Genomic DNA, 19,478 nt, shown 5'->3' with positions numbered 1-19,478 from the left:
GAAGGGGCATTCCAAAGCCCTGTGGTCACGGGGCAATCAGTGACAGTAAAGACACAACAAACACTAAGTCTTCACAGCACCTGAACCATGACCACGGACCAGTGAAAATCCCTGGGGCCGCGTTCCAGCCGTACTCATGACAATACACGCTTTGACAGTGCATGTGATGGGACCACGGTCCTGTCCTCTGCACGACTGCTCAGGGATCTCACTCAGATGATTTGATACTGACCTTACACTACGGCTTCTCTAATTCTGCACTGGAGGAGATGTGCTATTTATATAGCAGTAAGTAGCCACTTGAAAGAAAGCCTTGCCAATGATCCAATGGGCTCTGCTAAGTGCCATGAGAAAGACAATTGTTCAGCCCATTTCTTTACCACACCCTGAGCTCAATCCTGCACTACCCCTCTGAACCCACTTGCCGGCTTGCGATTCCCCTGCTGGATCTTCTGACAGGCTTGCAGAGCTCATCTTGATGTCTCTACATGGTAAACCAGCTGGAGCTGCAGCCAGGATTCCTTGCACTGATCCCTGTCACTCCCGACAGTCAGAGCCAGAATGAGCCCCTCTCCCTTCAGGCTGGAAGAGCAGCGCTGCCGTAGCACGGCTTGAAAGGTAAAAGCAACTAGAGACTGAGAAGGAACAGCCTGGATTTTGGAGATGTGGGTGCCTGCTGTTCCCACCAACTTTCAGCTGGGGTGCAATTGGTCCACGCCTCTGAAAACCGGACCCCGCGTAGCAGAGGTTCTCCAACAAGTAAAGGGTTGGCATCCAAGATGTTTGATACAACTACAGCAGAGCTTTGTAGAGAGTAAACAAACACTGTGCCAAAAGCTGCTCTCATTTACAGCTACAAAAATCCCAAGTCACTCTCTGAACTGCTGAAAACATCAGTCTCGCTAACAGTCAAGGAAACACACGGGTTTCATTCCGCTACATCCTGATGACTCTAAGACTTCCAGCCATCGGGCAAACCTGGCAATATTGTCTCCTCAAGGAGAAAGAATAAATACTGAAGCAGGAAGGAGAAAAAGTGAATTCTCTCTCCCCAGTGTTAGAAGTGCACGTGTATAAGGAACATTTGGAGATTATAAAGGAATCTTTACACACGGCTGATATACTAGACACCGTGCTATCTTTATGTTTTTACTTCTCGAAATACCTCTTAAATGAGGGCTGAGTGGAAACACGAGCCCAGCGGTGTGGCTTCACCAGGGAGGCTGCCCAGGAGGTGCGCGCAGCCTCTCTTCCCGTCCCACAAAGATCCAGCGGGATATCCTTCCTAAAGCAGCACACGGAGCTGTGTCTGGGGCGTGCTTGGCGTTTTCTTGGGTGTCCTTCCATTTGGGGGGATGCGGGTCCAAGTTCTCAGCCGCCAGCAAAGGCAGCAGGCGAGCGCTGCCATCCTGCCCGACTCACGAGCTTAGGCTGTGACAGACTCAAAGAGAAGCTCCTCCAGGCCAGCCTCGGAGGGAGCCAACGCTTCATCCGGTGGGCTTACCAAACCGGTAAATCACATCATCTGCAACACATTATAATTAAGGAATCGTTTCTTTAAAAATAGAATTTGCATTAACTGGATTTGTGACTAGGAAAGACGCTGCAAACAAACAGAAAACCTGCAGATTAGGATGCTAATTAGATGCATTTCTATTTATAATCTGCCTTGATCAGGCTAAAGTGTTTTCTGTTTCAGGTGCTATACCCATGAATGTAAGCAATTCCCCTGGCAGGGAAACACCTGCTTGTCTCTGGGGACACACAAGTCCCAGGGAAAAAGCCTATGCCGGAGGGACGGGGTGTGCACCGCTTGCTACTTCTGCCCCTTCTCCTTGGAGACCACCCCGAGAGGAGGAATGGGTTGTGTCTGGCCAAGGATGACCGGCCCAGGATGTTCCCTACAAACACCAGATTTCTCTACACTGGAAAACTGCAGGCTGCTTTGCCTTTTCCATCAGAAGTAGTGGGGTGGCAATCAAAGAGCTGGGGCTGGGAATGGCACGGATCTGCAGCTGGCGCCAGCAGAACTACCCAGCTATGGAGTGGAGAGCTCAGTCTGAAGAGGACAGATGGACACCAGGAGGTCCCTGAAACCAGTCTGACAGAGTCACTGGGCTTCGTCCCTTGACTGGGGATTCACGGCTGCAGGAAAAGCAGTTCCCATTTCTGGAACAACCTGGGAACTGCAGTGCTGAGCAGGATGCTCCCAGCTACGCCAAGGCTTATCCTTGGTGCCCGAGTTTGTAGATCAGAGTGGAAAGGCCTGAGCCGAGAGAACGGCATGTTCATTCAGCAACCACAGACAGATGCACAGCGTGCTGCCGACTGCCCAAGCTTGGCAGCATCTGAAAGCCTGCCAGAACTGATGGGTGCTTCTCATTTCTCCTGATGATGTCTTATTCCAGATTAACTTCTTTTTTTTTTTTTTCCTTGGAAAATCTTTTTTTTTTTTTTTTTTTTTTTTTCCCTCTTTCGCTGCAGAACATCCAGAAGGAATACAGAGATAGCAGGTCCACCCCATTCTCCTTTTCTTCTAAACATTCTACAACGGCTTCTGGGAAGTTTTTTGGGCCATAGGAATTATTGTTAACGGGAGACTGGGGGTTTTGTGACCTGCGTAAAAGGATCTAGCAAAAATTCAGTGATAAACCAGGACTTAGCAATGTGAAAAACAGCTACATGGTTGTTTTTTTAAATGCAGCTTAGAGAAAGAAACTTAAAAGATATGAGTCATCATTTTGAAATGTGCATCAAACAAGTTAAATAACTCTTACTTTCTTAACAACATATTAATCAAAGTGCATTGATTCTTGAATCAGATTCTACTACCAACAAGCTTTCTATCTTCTCCATCCTGATGCATGCATTAAGAGAGTTTTATTCTGACAGATACAATATAGCAATCAATAAAATCTTATTATATGGAGCTGAGATACATGGATTTGTTGGACGATTTATGCACTACTTTCAAACCCGGTGCTATTTCATGTCTCAGCCTTAACCTGTAATTGAAAATAAATCTCCCTGAATACACCAGATTCTAATTTTCTGGATGTATGGGCAAATGTGAATGGAAGCCGGCCTTCCCTTGGGGAGAAGTCTGCTTTCTGATCGTATCACTCCCCCTGTGCACACCGCTGTATTGCCAGATTCCTCCGGAGAAAGCACCCTGCCTGCCCCTGGGCAGGCAGGAAAACATGCAGGCAAACAGGGAGCGCGCTGTGCAACTCCATCACACCCCCAAACCCTCTGTCCCCTTCCTCACGCCTCCAAAGCCGCTCGCTGCCTGACGATCGCTGCCTCCTGGGCAGAGATAACACAATCTGACAGTGCCAGAGCCTGAGCGACATGAGCATCGCTGGGATGGATGAATAAAGATCAGGGAGTGGGATGACCAGAGAAACCGGTGTTTGTCTGCCACTTTCCTCCACCTCCCGGGGTTTGCTCGGCAGTTGCTCATAGAATCATAGAAGAGTTTGGGTTGGAAAGGACCTTTAAAGGTCATCTAGTCCAACCCCCCTGCAGTGACCAGGGACATCTTCAACTCGATCAGGTTGCTCAGAGCCCCATCCAACCTGCCCTTGAATGTTTCCAGGGATGGGGTATCTACCACCTCTCTGGGCAACCTGTGCCAGCGTTTCACCATCCTCACTGCAAAAATTTTCTTCCTTCCTTACTTCTTTCTTCCATCCTTCCTGCTCAGTGGCATGTGAGCGTGCTTGGAGATTGCCTCTCACCTGTTGGGGCACAGGACAGCTGGGAAGGTATCACAGCGACAGGAGACAGACGGCCGTAGGCATTTTTCCTTTGGGTTTGTCTCGGTCTCCGAGGGCTTGGTGCCGCTTGGATGTATGACAGCAGGTGGATACCCAGCAGTCTCCCTGGAAATGGCTGGAGGGGACTTTGATCTAAGCAGCTCTGTCAACAGCGTTAATACAATAAAAATAATCAAATTCACTCAGATGGAAATGAGCAAGATGGAGAGATAGGGAGACAACGGTGCAAATCAGAGGGAATAAAGAGGACGGGAGCAACAGTAAATCACCTACGCGACACCACGAGTTCAGATGCTTCTCAAAAGAGCCACGATCTTGAATACATCAAAAAGTCACTGCAGCGTCATGCCTCTTTGTCTGCTTTTTTTTCCCCATAACCCTCACATACACGTACTTGTTCCTTCTCTAACTGGAAGCACAAAACGGGCACGTTTGCAGAGGGATGCCTGCGAAGGCTTCCCGCACAGCACGTACACGGTGTCTGCATCTCGTCCTGGGAGGAGAAAACACAGGTTTGCAGTTGTTGCACTAAACACCTGGTCTTTCCGAGATTTCCCTAGAAACAGAGCAGGGAGCTGGAGGAGCACGCTCTGGAGAGAGTGCTGGTGGCCACAATCTGCATCGCTATTTCTTGTCTCCTGTCATGGAGGGAATAAGCACCCCCAATGCTCAACATGAGGTTGTTTTCTCAGGGAAGACAGTTTCATGGGAGAAAAGGGGATTTTAATAAGGAGCTGTCAAGCAGAAAGGAAAATGACTGCTGCCACTAAGTGTTGACTCTTTTTTTGGTTCCTATACTTCCTGAAAAAAAACCCCATGATAACTCAATTTACAGGAACAGCAACCAGAAAGACAGAACTGGCCTGAGGAAGGTACTGGGGAAATAAATGACCTGCAGCCAGGAAAGACTTAAAAACTAAAGATTCCTTTGCGAGCCTTGCATTGCAGGAAGCAGCCCAGAAAAGGATCCGACGGAACACTTCAGCAGGCACCTTGCGAGGTTTGAGCATCATCCCTCCCCCTGCGGGCAGGTAAGGAAGGGAACTGGCACTCAGAGCACACAAGCCCTGTGCAGCACTTCCAGATGTACTCCGATCACAAAACCAAAGGAGGGAACGAGCTCCAGTGACTCTTGGCTTTGTGTGTGTCAACCCTGAGGATGGATACCCTGCTAGAGCCCCGAGCTGATGATACTTAGCAAAGCCAGTGGGACATGGCACCTCGTGGGACGGCAGCAATGCAGCAGGAAGGTATGCACAGAGCCTGTGTTCAGTACTCAGCACACGGAGACATCACACCACCTTCTGTCTGATAGCACGGTGACTGCCAACCGTGGGACACCCCTCCCTGCGTGCCCCATCTCCATGCAGTGCCACCCCAGAGCAGTGTCCTTCCAGGGATGGTCTCCCAATGAGGTGCAGCACGAGCAACACGCTGGGCTTCCCCTTACAGTAATTACTCTTCATTTGCTGACCTGCTGGTTTTTCGGATGGCCATCAACAATGACAGCTGAGCAGGAACCTGCACTGTCTTCAAGTTTACCCTCTCCAAACCTCCTCCCTGCTCTCCAAACCTCCTCCCTGCTGCAGATGAGTGCACATTCCCCATGTCTGTGCGGGACTTGGCCACCACCTGGAATCACACTATCATCCACTTTAGATGTCCTGTAGGTCACTTGGTGGGGACCCACATGAGGGTGCGACAGTGAGAGGAACACTAGCGCAGTGTCAGAAATACCATCGCCTGGGTTTCAGGAGCACTGTGCGCGCACACACACAGCCTCACCTTTAAAACACTGACCTATATGACCTACAAATGGCAGATAGAGCAGGTTATAGCCCAGCAGCGGCCAGGCTTTGCCTTTTTTGGATTCTGCCAGTATGGTCTCCACTCCAAAGTTACCCACCGCTGCTTAATGGGGATAATTCACCCTCCAGATCCCAGTCGCTATGATGGGACACAACCTCCTCAGTTCCCTGAAGTGTTTTTTTTTACCACCACAGGGACATTTGCCATCTCTGAATGATCTCCGAAGGCTGTCACTGCCATGGGGGGCTAGCAGGGCAAGCAAGGAGCGATGGGGCTCACTCACGGCACCACCAGCTAAATGTAGCTTGGGAAAAACATAGCCCCATCAATCTGACATCCGTGAGAGAGGAAGCAAGCGGCCAGGAGACGAACGAAAGGAAAGAAAGGCAAAGAGTGGGGGAATGGGATGGGGAAGAGAGTTAAAAGCCTGCTGTCCTCCCGAGGCAGCTGTGGGGTACATCAGGGAGGCAGCCTGGCCGGGGGTCTGCCGCTGGGGGTTTGGCCAGGCACCCCCTGACCCAGTCCGAACCCCTCACGCCTGTCTCCGCTCTCCCCCCCACCCAGGCCCCTTATTTCTAGCTGTGAGTTTTGCTCAGCTAGTGAAAGGGTTAAGTTTAATTTATACTGATTTCTATTTAATATCATTCTCTCCCCGTAGGAGCCGGCAGCTGTGAGCTGATTGTACTCTCTCATTATGCAGTCTGTATCACTAATGGCCTGTGACAAAGGCATGCCATCTTCCCGGCCTTACCCCCGAGAGCCAATTAAACACACATACTCCCTTCCTGTTTGCAGCGCATTACAATGAAATTAAACTGAATTTCAAAATCATTTTCTCCTAAAGACATCTCTTTGCAATAATTAATGCATGCTATTCCTTTGCATCTGAAATATTCATCAGGAGTGTTGACTAAAAAAATTTTTAAAGCTGATTGCCCCGCACCCTGCACATCGCCTGATGATGCTCCAGTCCCAGCCTGCGGTACCCGCTCGGGATGGGGACCCGTGGTGACACTGCTGGCAGGGTAGCTCCACGTCTGCTTCGGGATAACAATAACAATAAATCACAGCTTCTTCAAGAACCGTAAATAAATAAGATTACACAGAAGGCATCAGAAATCCAGCCTGACTCCTGACTCAATGGCACTGCTAACACACAGTAAAAGAGGGGAATGGGAAAGTCAGAGCTGCATCTACATTAAGGTCAGGCAGAAATGAGCCATCCCGCCCGGCTGCACTGGCAAGATTACACGGCGGTCGGGCTGGGTGCAGGCAGACAAACGTGCTGCCTGTATCTGCCCCACTGCCCCAACAGCTCCCGGCCAGCGGCAGGGCCGGCACCCGAGATACCAACCGGCAGTCGGGGTCAGAGCCCGCCAACCCGTCCTGCGGCTGGTTTAGTATTTAATCTACATTGCAGAACAGCGCCGGGGGACAGGAACCTCTGACCGGGGAGGTCTCTGAGCGCTCGCCACGCGCAGAGAGGGAGGTGTAATTTGAAGCACATAACTTATTCATGGCCTGTCACATCTATTCCATTTGGGAAGGGTCTTCAGCCTGGTACCCTCTTGAATTTGTTAACCCACGTGATGGGCAGGATTAGCTGTAAGGGTTCTCATCTGAGAACTTGCCATCTCAGCCACAGCAGCTTCAGGTAGGGACAGTCCCAACGGCACTCGCTGCTATCACAGGAAAACTGGATCTTTTTTTCTTTTTGCAAATATTTGATAAAACCTACCAAGGTGCACAAAGGACCCACCTGTAATAGGTATTATTATTATTAGGGTATTATCTTCTGGTGAAATTTGATTTGACAGAAGCAAATACCAGAGGTATTCCCATCCCTGAAAACATTGCATGTTTCAGAAACATTTCTCTTAGTTGAAAGGGAAAGGTAAAACCTTAGAAAACCCAGAAAAAGAACCATGTCTTTTGCGTTTCCGCAACGTATCATGTAAAAATAAAATAAGCCTTTGTTTCAAATTAAAAAGTCTCTTTATTTGGAAGACTCGGACTTTTCACTTTTAAAAAATGTTCCGGCAATTTCAAAACCCCTTCCCAAACTGCTCCGACACTGAAGACACCCGCTGTGATTTTTCCCCAGAAAGTTCAGCTTTCCATCAATTAGTATTTTCTGACTGACAAATGACAGTTCCTTGAAAAGCTCCCATACGACGCTGGCGGCCAAGCCCATGACTCCAGCCCACCCCATGTGGCCACACTGCCCGTGCTTATGGCTTCAACCCTACACACCTTGTCTTTAAACACTCCGCCATCACCAGGAGAGCAAACTCCCCCACATACACCACGCCGGTGGCAAGAGGGGCAGCAGGACGGATCCAGCGCCTCGGAACCTCGTGAGGGTTTTCCACTGACATGGTCCACATCTAAGATAAGCTAAATCCCACCCATCTGCAAAGTTTAAGTCCCCAGAAAACATTAAGCACCAGTATATTATGCTTACAAGCAAGAACCCCAAACACATCCCATCACTCAGCTGATGAATTATGGCCAACGCAAGCGAAGTCCCTCCTCGAGCCCAGTGTTTGGAAGTATGTCCAGCCCGTACCTCCAGCCAGGATGCAACCCTCCCCATCTCCAAACACCCCCCAGCAGCCAGGGAAGCCATCGCAGTACCTGTTTTGAACCAGCCGTCGGGCGTGAAGGCATCTGCTGTTTCTCTGGGTCTGTTCCAGTACTCACGGAAGACGGAGGGTCCCTTCACGAGCAATTCCCCTTCCTGGCCCTCGAGACCCGGTGTCACCTAGGACAAGCACACAGTGAATGCATCCTGGGGATCAGCCACATCGCCTCCACCGCCTGTCCCCCAGCGCCACGGCTTGCTAAGCAACGTGGTGCGGTACAAGCAAGACCCGTGCTGTGCACCCTCCCAGCCTTTACCAACCTCAGCTGCAGGCTGCCCACCTGCAGGACCTCTTTCCTCAGGTGGAAGGGCTCCCCTAAGTGCCTTCAATATTCAAAAGCACTGAAAATATATATATATGTGTTATATGAAGATGAGAACTGCCATCCTGGAACCACAGTCTAGGCAGGCTGACAAGCTGCTGGCAAAGGAGAGGAGAGGTCTCACGTGCACACAGCTGGTCATGAAATACGTTTGGGAAAGGGATGGTCATTTCTGACCCCTGGATGGCCTGATGCAGACTGGCTCCACAACAGTTGTCTGCACCTCGCTCCCACCATAGCACTCATCAGCCTCTGTTAGGGTCAGGTTCTCCCCCAGGAAACCATTTAGGAACCCTCCCAATTCCCAGTTGCTGCCCCCAGAGCCTCAGCACCATCCAGGGAGTGGGATGCTGGGGGTGCATCAGCAGAGACAGTGTGTCGTGCTTTGCAGTCTCCAGGCACCCACCTGCTCATGGAGCCCCTCTCCTGTCTCTCTTGGGCGAGACTGCCTTTCCCCATGGCTGAGCCTCTCGGGGGATGGATGAAAGCGGGTCACAGAAGCTGTGTCCTGAAAGACCCACACATCCCTGACAACTCCGTGTCCTGTCCCCAGAGTGCTGCTGCTCTCGAGGCCTTTTTATCTCGCAGTGACAGCAGCCAGCTGAAAGGGTGAGTAGATGGCTCAGCCTTGGAAATGGCAGATGTAGGGCACGCCGGCCACCAGCTGCACCGCTCGGCACTTGCAGCAACCTGTCACCGGGCTGGCAGTGGCCAAGCCCTGCCCTCCCTGGGGAAGGGAAACACAGACCACTGTCCCACAGCAGCTGGGAGATCAGATCCTGGTCTGGTGTTGAAGGCACAACCACCGCTCACCCTAGACGTACTAGATTTGCAGTGTCCTCAGGGATGAGGACCATCCTCCCGCCCGCTGCAGCCAGGAGGGCAGCCGCTGCCAGGCAGGGGGAAGCAGGGGACGATGCACTCCCAAAGACTGGGCCATGCTGCTGTCTGCTCTGTTGATAGATAGAAAACTTTGCTTTCCAAAACTGTCAATCTAACACTTTTTTTTTTTTGGTTTGTTTGTTTTTTTCCTGAGAAGGTGGCAGGAAACACCATCTGATTTGTTCTCGGGGACACACGGCTCCTTTCAGGCTCACTGGAAGGTAACGGTTGTAGTGACAACTCGGTACCCTGCAAACCTGCACGGGCAGGTTTTCTATGGCAACAAAACAAATATCCTGCTGTTATGGAAACTGGAGAATCGCAGGAAGGTCACAGACTTGCCTGACATGGCACGGTATCTCATCTCCCCTGCACATACATCGCTCTGTAATTATAAGAATGCAGGCAAGCTAAGAGATGAGGCGCTAGAGAAGCACAAACGTCACATCGCTCGTAAGACTGTGTTAACCCGAAGTCCTTTGCAGGGAAGATGTGCAAAGCCACTGCTGGGATAGGATGTCGCTATGAGATGTGCTTGTACACACTGCTCCAGCCCCTTGCAGAGAACATCCTGGCAACAGGAACTCTGAGCCGCTTTGTACCTGAGCAGCTGCAACACCGACAAGATACATCGGGGACCCCAAAAGTCATCAGTGCCAAAAACACAGCCACAAGGGCAAGCAGCAATAGCAGAACTAGAGCGCCAGGCAGAATCCCAGAGCAGGGCAGGCTTCGTGTGTCTGTGCAGCCTTTGATGGAAACAAAGTTTCTTTAATGGAAAACGCTTAGGAAGATGCTTTTAAGGCACAATTTTTGTTTTAAGTTATTTCTTCCTGAAGTCCTGTCTTGGAGGATGGGGTGACACGGGGCGCTCCGCACATACAGCCCAGGCACTTCTACAGAATCACCTAAATGCCTCCATGTGCCACGGGCTGGGCTGAGCCCCAGAGCCCTTGCTGTGCATCATCTCCACTGCCTGGAAGATGCAGCAGGAGAAAAAGATCCTTAATGCCGATGATGGGAGTTTAGCTGAGCGATGGCAAGGTGAGGGTGGTGCTGGGTGAGTTCTCCCCTGGGGATCTGAAAGAGGGAGCCTGAGGACCAGACGATCCACAAGCAGGACAGCACAGAGAAACCTGAGGTCCCCCACAGCCCAGCACCAAACCTCCAAACCCGCAGCAGTAAAAGGGCAAGAGGCACAAAGCCTGCGTGGGCACGCATGGCAGGGATGTGGTGGGTGATGCAGAGGGACCAGCAGGGCAGGGTTTTAGTGCTGTCACAGAAGCTGCATGTAGTTTTACAATGCAGCTCTTTCTTCTAAATCCTTTTCCTGCTGGTCCAGTTGTGGCATCACAAAACAAGCAATTTCCCTGTGCACCCCCGTGCTCCCAGTGTTCCCAGCTCCAGTTTTGTCCATGGGGTAACAGCCCTTAAAACCCTGCCAGCAGCACTTCTCCTCCTAGGGGGCAACTCCACCCCGCTCACCTCCTGGCAAACCCTGCTGGATCTCATCTGCCCCATCTCAGCTACAGATAACAGACTATCGAAATTGCTCTTACATTACAGGCATTTTAATTACTAGTGTGAGCCTCCAAAGTCAATCCCTTCAGCCATTGGGCTGCCTCCGACTCTCCCGAAAGGGCTGGGGAGGGGATGGTGGAGGTAAAGACGGTGAGGACCTGTAAACAGCTGCCTGAGCTTCATCTACAGATCCTGCCAGATTTTGTCTTCTGCTTGTCAGCACTGAACGCAAGAACGGGTGTAAATTTGGCTACTACAAATGTCTTCAGTCCCAGCCTGCCCGGCTGAGCCCTGTGCTGCATGGTGCCAGCCGGCAGTGCCAGATACTGCCCCACCTGCACAACCCGCACCGTGTCCCGGCTCAGAGCAGCAGAGCTGCCCCGGGGACCAATCCTGCACAGTGTTTACCTGTGCGCTGCGATGTCTTGCGTGAATCAAGCCTTGAACCAGCTCCAAATTTCTTGTCATGTCAACTCAAATTTTGGCAGCGACTCAACCCACATCTTATCTCGAGCAGAGCTCCTTGGCAGCAGGCACCTCCCTGTTGTGTAATTTAATGATGTTATGGCTGGCTTGCAAACAGTAAAACAGAAAGGCCGTGACGTTATCTTAATAGGATTTCGCTTGCTGAACTCCGAATGTCACTGGCACTGCTCCCCAGCGTAGCAGAGGGGACACAAACCACCCCAGCGCCAGCAGCTTCTCCTGCTTCCAAACAGCATAAATTAGAATTCAAGGTTCAAGGCATTTATCTCCTACAATCCCTTCCATCTGATCCCTGCTAAAATCCCACGTACACCAAGCTAGCTGGCTGCTAACCCACTTTGAAAGCGGGGGTTTTGTGGCAGCAGTGTGGCTAGTGTGTTCGTTTCTTTTCTCCGTCAAATCTCAGCGGCACCCGTTGTTGATACACTGGATCGACGCTGCAAGCAGCTGCTGAAAGCATCAGATTGCTAATTGCACCGATATCCTCCTCTCCTAGTGCCATATTTCAATGCACGTTTCAACTGCTTTAATGCATTCGAGCAACTTTAACACCCAGGCACAGCACGCCCCTGAAGGTTGCTGTTTGATAGCTTTTTGCTGTAAAACTGATTCGGTGAGTTGAGCTGGGCCAGCCGGCATACTAGATAAGATTACATTTTCCACGCATGAAAATAAAAGGTTGTAATAAATCCTTTGAAGGGCTAAATCTGGGCGATTATAAAATGCATATTTTCCCTGCTTCCATTTTACCTCTTTATTAGGGAGGAAGCGAGGACGGTTTGTAAATAGCTGGGAATCCCCGCTTGGCAAGCGGCCCTGGGATTTGTTCAAAGTGGCCATTTGTTTTCTTGCGGTCTCTGATATGCGCTGCCCCGCGCTCCTCCGGGAACTGCGGGAGAGGAGCTTGTAATGGACTTTAATGGAATTAGGGGCTTTTATGGAGGTAGGCTCAGAGCGGCATGTCTTTCGCTGGGAAGCAGAGGAGGCATAGCGGATTCCTAAGCAGAAACATGTGGAAGACACAGAGTGAAAGCTGGAAGGCGAGGCTTGTAAGGGGAGGTAATAACTCGTTATTGGGCTGATAGGATTGGGAGGAAACCAGACAAGCTTTTAGGAAAAAACCAAACACCTTCTTCAGGTTGCAAACAATAGGTTTTAGGGGGACACATTTAACTTCTACCAGATCTCTCCTTCCCCCTGCCCCCCCCCCCCCCAAATGATAATCTGAACCCCTGTCCCTGGGTGAGTACCAAAGGCTGCAGATCAGAGCATCTTCCCTCAGGAGGGACCTTAAAAGTGACCTTGCAACACTTGTGCCCCAGAAGTGCGAGGCAGTGCATTTGCAGATGAGCGGTTTTCCGGGATGGGGTGAAGTGGGGCAGGGAGGAGGGCAGTGCAAGGGCCTGAAGATCTCGTATCATTTCCCTTTTACTCTTCCCCACTTACACTTCTATCCCTGGGTCCCCACTCCCTCTTCCACGCTCCTTCCCAGCCACAGCCTGCTTTCCAACTCCTTTGCAGTCCTGGCTCCACAAAGAATCAGTTCCCTACAGTCAACCCCACTCCCGCAGCTCCCACCACGCAGGGCTCCGAGCAGCCACCACCACTGCCAGAGCAGAAGAGAACAGCCCAGGACGGGCACGGGATGGGCACCATCACTGATACAACCAAGAAAAGCAAAAGCATTCACATTTGTGGGGGAGGAAGAAAATGTTTCTGCAGCTCTGCCTCCTCTGCCACAGCCCCACTGTGCTGCTCAGCTTGGAAGTGCTTGGCATTTTTCCCCACCTTTTAAATAAGTGATTAGTGTGATCAAAATAATTAAGCAACCCAGCCTTTTAAGTGACTAATAGAAGACAATAATTTATATGTGTGAGGTTTATGGAAGTGATGGAGCCCTTTTAGCAGATCTCACAGACTAGTAACTTTTTCCTGGTTTGGGGGTTTTTTTGGTGTTTTTTTTTTTTTTTTAAACATACCAGAGCACAGAAAATAACATAACGAAGCCTGAAGAACTGCCTCACCTTCCCCTCCTGCACCCCAGGGTCAAGTTGTGGCACACAGATGCCCTGCCACGCTCACTACCACACTGCTGCAGAAGCTTACCTGCCACCAGCGCTTCCAGACACGCTCCCTGCCCCTCATGACACCACTCACTCACCACTTCAAGATTTCGGTGGCCCGGAGAGCGCTACGATACAGCAAAGCCTTGTCACAACACGGCATCCAACAGCTCAGGTCCCACCAACCCGGAGAAAGCACAGGAGCTCCAGGCTCTGCTCAGACCCTGTTCTTCCAGACCATGGGATCATGCTACATCCAGTCCTGGTGTGGTGGGTGACAAGAGAGATGAGGACATGCTCACCTGCCTCCTAAAAGGAAGCTGGAGACCAATAATCCACTTGATAGTGCCTTTTAATCACTGTCTCTCTGAGACGTATTTGAATGGATGTCCTAGAGGTGTGAGGTTTGCTAGAGCATTACCAAATTCCCAGGCAATCTGAACTCTCATGCACATTCATAATTAAAAATTCCCCGCTAAGTTGCGTATTTTTGTAAAAGCATTATCGTTCTTCTGAGCTCCGTGTCCTGCAGCATCCTGCAGAAGGCAAGCAGGAGGCAATTTAGACACAGAACAATTTTCCTTCTGCTGGAAAAAGGCAGATTTCTGCTCCTCAGGGACACAGCACAGAGAAAGAGAAAAAAAAATCAACCAAAAAACCCCAAGCCCAGACTGTAATCTACAAGGCCACATTTCACATCTGTTTTTGCAATGTTAACTTTTATAAAAGGGCTGGGAATAACACGATCAATTTACTTTTCATTTTGGAGGGTTATAAATTTAAAAGCAACACTGGTACACAGTGGAACTGGAACACTGAAACTTATTTTCAAAAAACTCAACCGTCTACTTACAGCAAATGTTGTTCCACTGAAAACAAAAGTGACTGTATATATTTTTAACAATACTGATTTTTAAAAGTTACCAGACTGATTAACTCCAGATGATCCCAAAAGAACCACAGACAACAACCAAAGTTTGAGAAAGGTCACTCCTCCCCGCAGTTGGTCCACGGACCCAAAACTTCTTGATCTATATTAACACCATAAATTAGACGTGTAACACTATTCCAGAAACGCCAACAGCTCTCCACGCTGCTGTTCTCATCCCTCTTGTTTGCAGGCTTCAGAAGATAATAAACGAGGCGAGATGTCAGCACATCTTCCCACTCTCTCAGCTTTCTTCATTAGAGAAAGGCTCCTGACGTGCCCTCGCAACGCCTGCTCCGATTTTGTGCTCGGGGGCAGGCAGAGGACCAGGCAAGGATTCAATTAGCAGCCCACCTTCAGTTCATTTTTCATAAGCCTCACTTAAAAGTCGAGGTCAGGGAGGCTGTGATGTGCTGTGACTACAGACGATCGCACTGCCCTAGAACCTCTAATTGCTTCCTTGTGCTAAACCATGCTGCAGCAGCCGGTGCCTCCTCCCTTTGGCTGGAAGCACTCTGGGGCAGAGACTGTCCCTTCTTCTTCTGGTGTCTGCTTCTGCATCTTCACCACCACAACCAGGGCTCTTTGGCAAATATCTCCAAGGTGTCCTACAGAAGCAACAGCCTCCACAACCCGACAGAGCTCCAACAAGCCTATCATGGGAGAAGGAGGTAGGTTGTACGCATGCGAGCTGAACCCACAACTCAGAAGGACTCAGGTGTGAAGTTGTAAAAATCAAGTAGAAACAGGCACCAGCGACTGTGTTGGCAGGAGACCTGCTTTCATCCCATGCCTCATAGTACTAAACATGAACACCCGGGTCTTCCAAACTCTCCTTGGCACAGACAAGGATACAGAAAAGGGCTGAAGACCAAATACCAGCCATGGTGGGACAAGAGAGGAATCCACCGCTTGTCCCTCATGTTGGGAGAACCAAGACTGCCAGCCTGCTGAAGGGGACCAAGGACACACAACCCAACTCTTCCTCCCCCTAACAAGGAGGAATGAAAACATAAAACAATAATAAAGAGATTGATAAAGATTTTGGGGGTGCTACGACAAAGGCTGAGGTGCTATGACGATGGTTAGCTCAAAGGAAACACTGGTGGAAAGAAGGTTCTTCTTAACAGATGGATTCAATTTGACTGTGCAAGGAAATAGTCCTCTGGAATCAAGGCTGCTCCTGTGATAAGAAAAGTTTTCAACTAAGAAACAGGGGGACATGATGCTAACATAATATCTGCCTCCACTTTTACTACCAGGAAGAAATAAAGCACACCTATGGCCAAAAATAAAAAAAAAATAAATCAGAGGAGATATAAGTACATATGAGAATGCAATTACAGACCGAGTTGACTAAGGAGCTGCATGTGATCGACGAGAAGCAGCTAAAATGTTTGTACAGTAATGAATGCAGCCTGGGCATCAAAGCGGAGAAACTTGAGTTACTTGGGCAGGAGACAAAACAGGTTACTGAGGAGACGAGAGGAACATGGCGAAACAGAAATCGTAACTGGAATATACACAACTGCAGAGTCCAACGCTGAGAGGGCTTTGGAAGGAGTTTTTGGAAGAAGTGGAGGCAAATGGAAAATGAGAAGAAAAAACGCTGTGTGAATTTACCAAAGATGGATCATGCCAGAAAACCTGAGGACTGATGTTCCAGACAGAAGAAAGGCAGTATATCTGATCCAGGCTGCCTTCAACAATGTACTCCCCACTCTGCCTGCCCAGGAGATGGCTACTGATGATAGAGATCACGGGGTTGAGGGCAAGATTCGTGAGGTGGAGGAGATGAAGCTCAAAGCATCCCATGAGCCCCTATGGCAGCCAGCCAGCCTCATCAGTCAGCCTTTGGCTCTCCATAGCTCAACTTGAATTTCACCCCAAGTCCCAAGTAACAGTTCGACCCTGAATCAGTGACTTTCTGTCCTGGTGAAGGCATCCTACGAGGCTTCAGCACCATACAGCGACAAGCTGCTGATGGGAGACGGAACTGGGATACTGGAGGTAAAGTTCACCATCGAGAGACTTATGGGAGGTACCAGTACATGAAGATGAGATGCTGCAGGGACAAGAAAACAGATGAAAAATTGTACTGTTGGCAGGAGAGACGTTCTGAAAGTGTAGTAGCACTGAGGACAAAGAACTAACTTTTAGGCTAAGGTCTGATCAGGATAGGAAAGAAACAAACAAGTCCAGAGACAGGACTCCCTGGGCCAGGTGGTCACATCCCCACAGGCATGTCTGTACCTGTCCATTTTCAGGAACGCCAGTCACGGCTAGCACATGCCTATCTCTAACCTCAGGAGCTACACGCAGGAGAAGAGCCAGGTACACTCACACCAGCCATTTCCAATTACCTGAATGGATGAGATAAGGAGACACCACTTAAGAGGTGCACACGCAGCAGCACCTCCATATGGGACCCGGCCCACAGAGGTGCCAAGTACCAAAGTCCGTGGCACCTACCCCCACTCATGGCATACCACCCATGGGAAGCAGCCACGGGGGTGCCTAGACCTTGGAGGAAGCCTCCAAGACAATCCTGGCAGCTCGGTGGTGACTGAGAACTCCCCCACCGTTTCTCCGGAGATCTGGGATGAAGATGAGTGAGGTGGAGCTACTCCTGGTCCCCTCCGCAGGGGCATCAACGGCCAAGACCTCTGGCCTTAACAAAGGGTGGTAGTGCCAGCTGCCCCCAGTGCCTGCAGCCCAGAGGAGGTGCTGGAAACCAGCAGCAAGCTGCTAGCAGATGGCAGAGACATGGGGGGAATGAGGAGGAGGGGCCAGGAGATGCTGGTGGCTTTTGGGAGGGATGGCCGCAGCCGAGCCGGTTCCCGTCCAGGACGACAGCTTGCATATGGATAAACAACAAGATAATTACAACCTTTTTGGGGGGGAGAAAAGCCCATGGCTGCAGCGTCCTCCTGCTGCCAGCTCCTGCAATCCATACGTCCCGCACGGCTCCCTTCGCAGCCTCATCACGAGAAAATTACTCGCCATAAAAGCCCTGGCTAGAGCACTGCATTAGATACAGCTGTGAAACCATTTATCTATTGATAGACCCCTATTGTCAGGGACTGGGGTTTGGCTTTCGTGCGAGCGAGCAATTTGGAAAAGGAAAAAAAAAAAAAAAAAAACCCAAAAATCCAACAAAAACGAAAACCCAAAAACCTACCAACCAACAAACAAACAAATAAAGAAGGGGAGAGACAATACCCGACAGCTCGCAGGGTTTCCAGGCCTCTGCCAGCTGGGAAGCTAAGCGTATGAAATATGCATCGCACTGAACAAAGCAAACTGAAACATTCGGCGCTGGAAAGCTGTAACCCTTTCCTGTGCGCCGGAGCCAGGCGTGGGGAGAGCGAGATCCCCAGGCTGCCAAAAAGTTAAGGGGAAAAAAGACCAGGAGAAAAAGCATCCGGGGCCGTGGGTTAGGAGGAGCGCTGACAGCTTCCCCTACACCAACACCCAGGCTGTTCCTATAGGATCAAACGAGCTCAACAGGCAGCCACTTAAGGCAGGTTAAATGTTTAGGAACTGCTTCGGATGTGAGTGACTACAGGAGCAATAGATGGGATGGCCCAAAGCAGGTAAAGCTGCTGCTGTCCCCTGATGTCCACTTCCACACCTCTGCTTCCCATGGATGTACTGGAGGAGGAGAACTTCTCCAAACACTCAATGGGCAGCGTCTCTCCAGGGGACCATGCTCCGCACCACCGCACTCCTGCGCAGGGAGGAGGTGGGGGACACTGTGTCAGGGTACAACCCCTGTGATTCTGCTGGGGAGTGTCACCTTCTGCCCATGCTGCTCCACCGCAGGTGGCCCTGTCCCACACCATGTTGCAAAGTTTTGCTGCTCAGGGACATGGTTTAGAAGTGGGCCCGGTAGCGTTAGATAACAGTTGGACTTGATGATCTTAAAGGTCTTTTCCAGCCATAACGATTCTATGAAAGCATCCTCGGCTGGGAACGGATCGTGCAGTGAGTGGATCTCATCAGGCTGGAACACCTTGTTTTGGTGTTGGCAGTGGTGGTGCAGCTTCAGGCAGGGCACGGCCAACAGCCTGATCGCACGTGGCTCCACATCAGTTCAGGAAACCAGCTCACAGCCCGAGGTGCAGCAACAACGAGCAAGGAATCAACACAAGAGTCAGCTAGAAAACCTGAGCAAACTGGATGCAATGGAGCACAAGGCTCATGAGAGCTGCAAGGAGATCGGAGGGCTGGAGTATGTGCGCGAAAGGAATCCAGCACTCTAATCAAGGCATGGGAGAAAATGAAGGGAAGAACAGAGATCCAGCAAACTTTCAGCTAAGTAGATTATTGATCTTCAGGGTGTGCCAGAAACCAGCTTTGCAAATTACAGCAGTCCCCTGCTGCAAGCTCAGGCAGTTACCGGATGGCAAAGCAGAAACGCTCCCCACCTCCTCGCTCCCACCACCCACACGCCTTCCTCTCCCACCGCCGCGATGCCGCCAAGCTCCTGTTTGCATCTCACTGTGGCAGGACACGCAAACATGTCCAAAGGGTGACAACGTGAAAGGAAACAGCGCGATCCGCCAACATCTAATGGGAGAGACAGTGTTAGCGGGGAAGAAACAGCTCAGAGAAAGTCTGTTATTTTCTGTTGTCAAGAAGGAGCAGAAGATAGAAACCTCAGCCCAATGCGAGCGGGGAAGGCGGTGACCTTGCGAGGTTCTGTACAGCTAAGCAAATAATTTCCTTGGCAAAGGCAGGCGCTCTTTCCGCTCGCAGTCAGGAGGGTTTCTGCACAGCGGAGCCAAGGTGTGAACGCCTCACAGATTGCCCTGACAATGCGTCTAACCCCCGGCACAAAGATCACCTGCTCGCGGGAGCCAAGAAGCTGGTGAGAAGAGACTGTTTGGAGCCCAACTCCAACCAGGGTGCTCAGCATCCCACCAAATCTGCCCCACCGTGCTCGCTCTTAGCCCTCTGTGCCGCTGGGCACGGCTGCCCCACAGCACAGCCCCGTGCCCCCGCCGCAGACCGGACCAGCCCTGGCTCCGTAGACTCATT

General features: G+C 50.6%; 1 protein-coding gene across 1 annotated transcript in view; it reads right to left on the bottom strand.

Annotated features, from left to right (window-relative positions):
- Positions 1-19,478, bottom strand: part of ACSF3 (acyl-CoA synthetase family member 3) — a 65,622-nt gene that overhangs the window by 23,264 nt on the left and 22,880 nt on the right. Inside the window, exon 6 of the mRNA XM_009889484.1 lies at positions 8,226-8,352. Within this exon, the coding sequence (XP_009887786.1) occupies positions 8,226-8,352 (127 nt within the window). The remainder of the gene's footprint in view (positions 1-8,225; positions 8,353-19,478) is intronic.

The sequence above is a fragment of the Charadrius vociferus genome, unplaced genomic scaffold, assembly GCF_000708025.1.
Source record: "Charadrius vociferus isolate BGI_N301 unplaced genomic scaffold, ASM70802v2 scaffold1897, whole genome shotgun sequence".
Taxonomy (NCBI): Eukaryota; Metazoa; Chordata; class Aves; order Charadriiformes; family Charadriidae; genus Charadrius; species Charadrius vociferus.
This window is presented reverse-complemented; position numbering and strand designations above follow the sequence as displayed.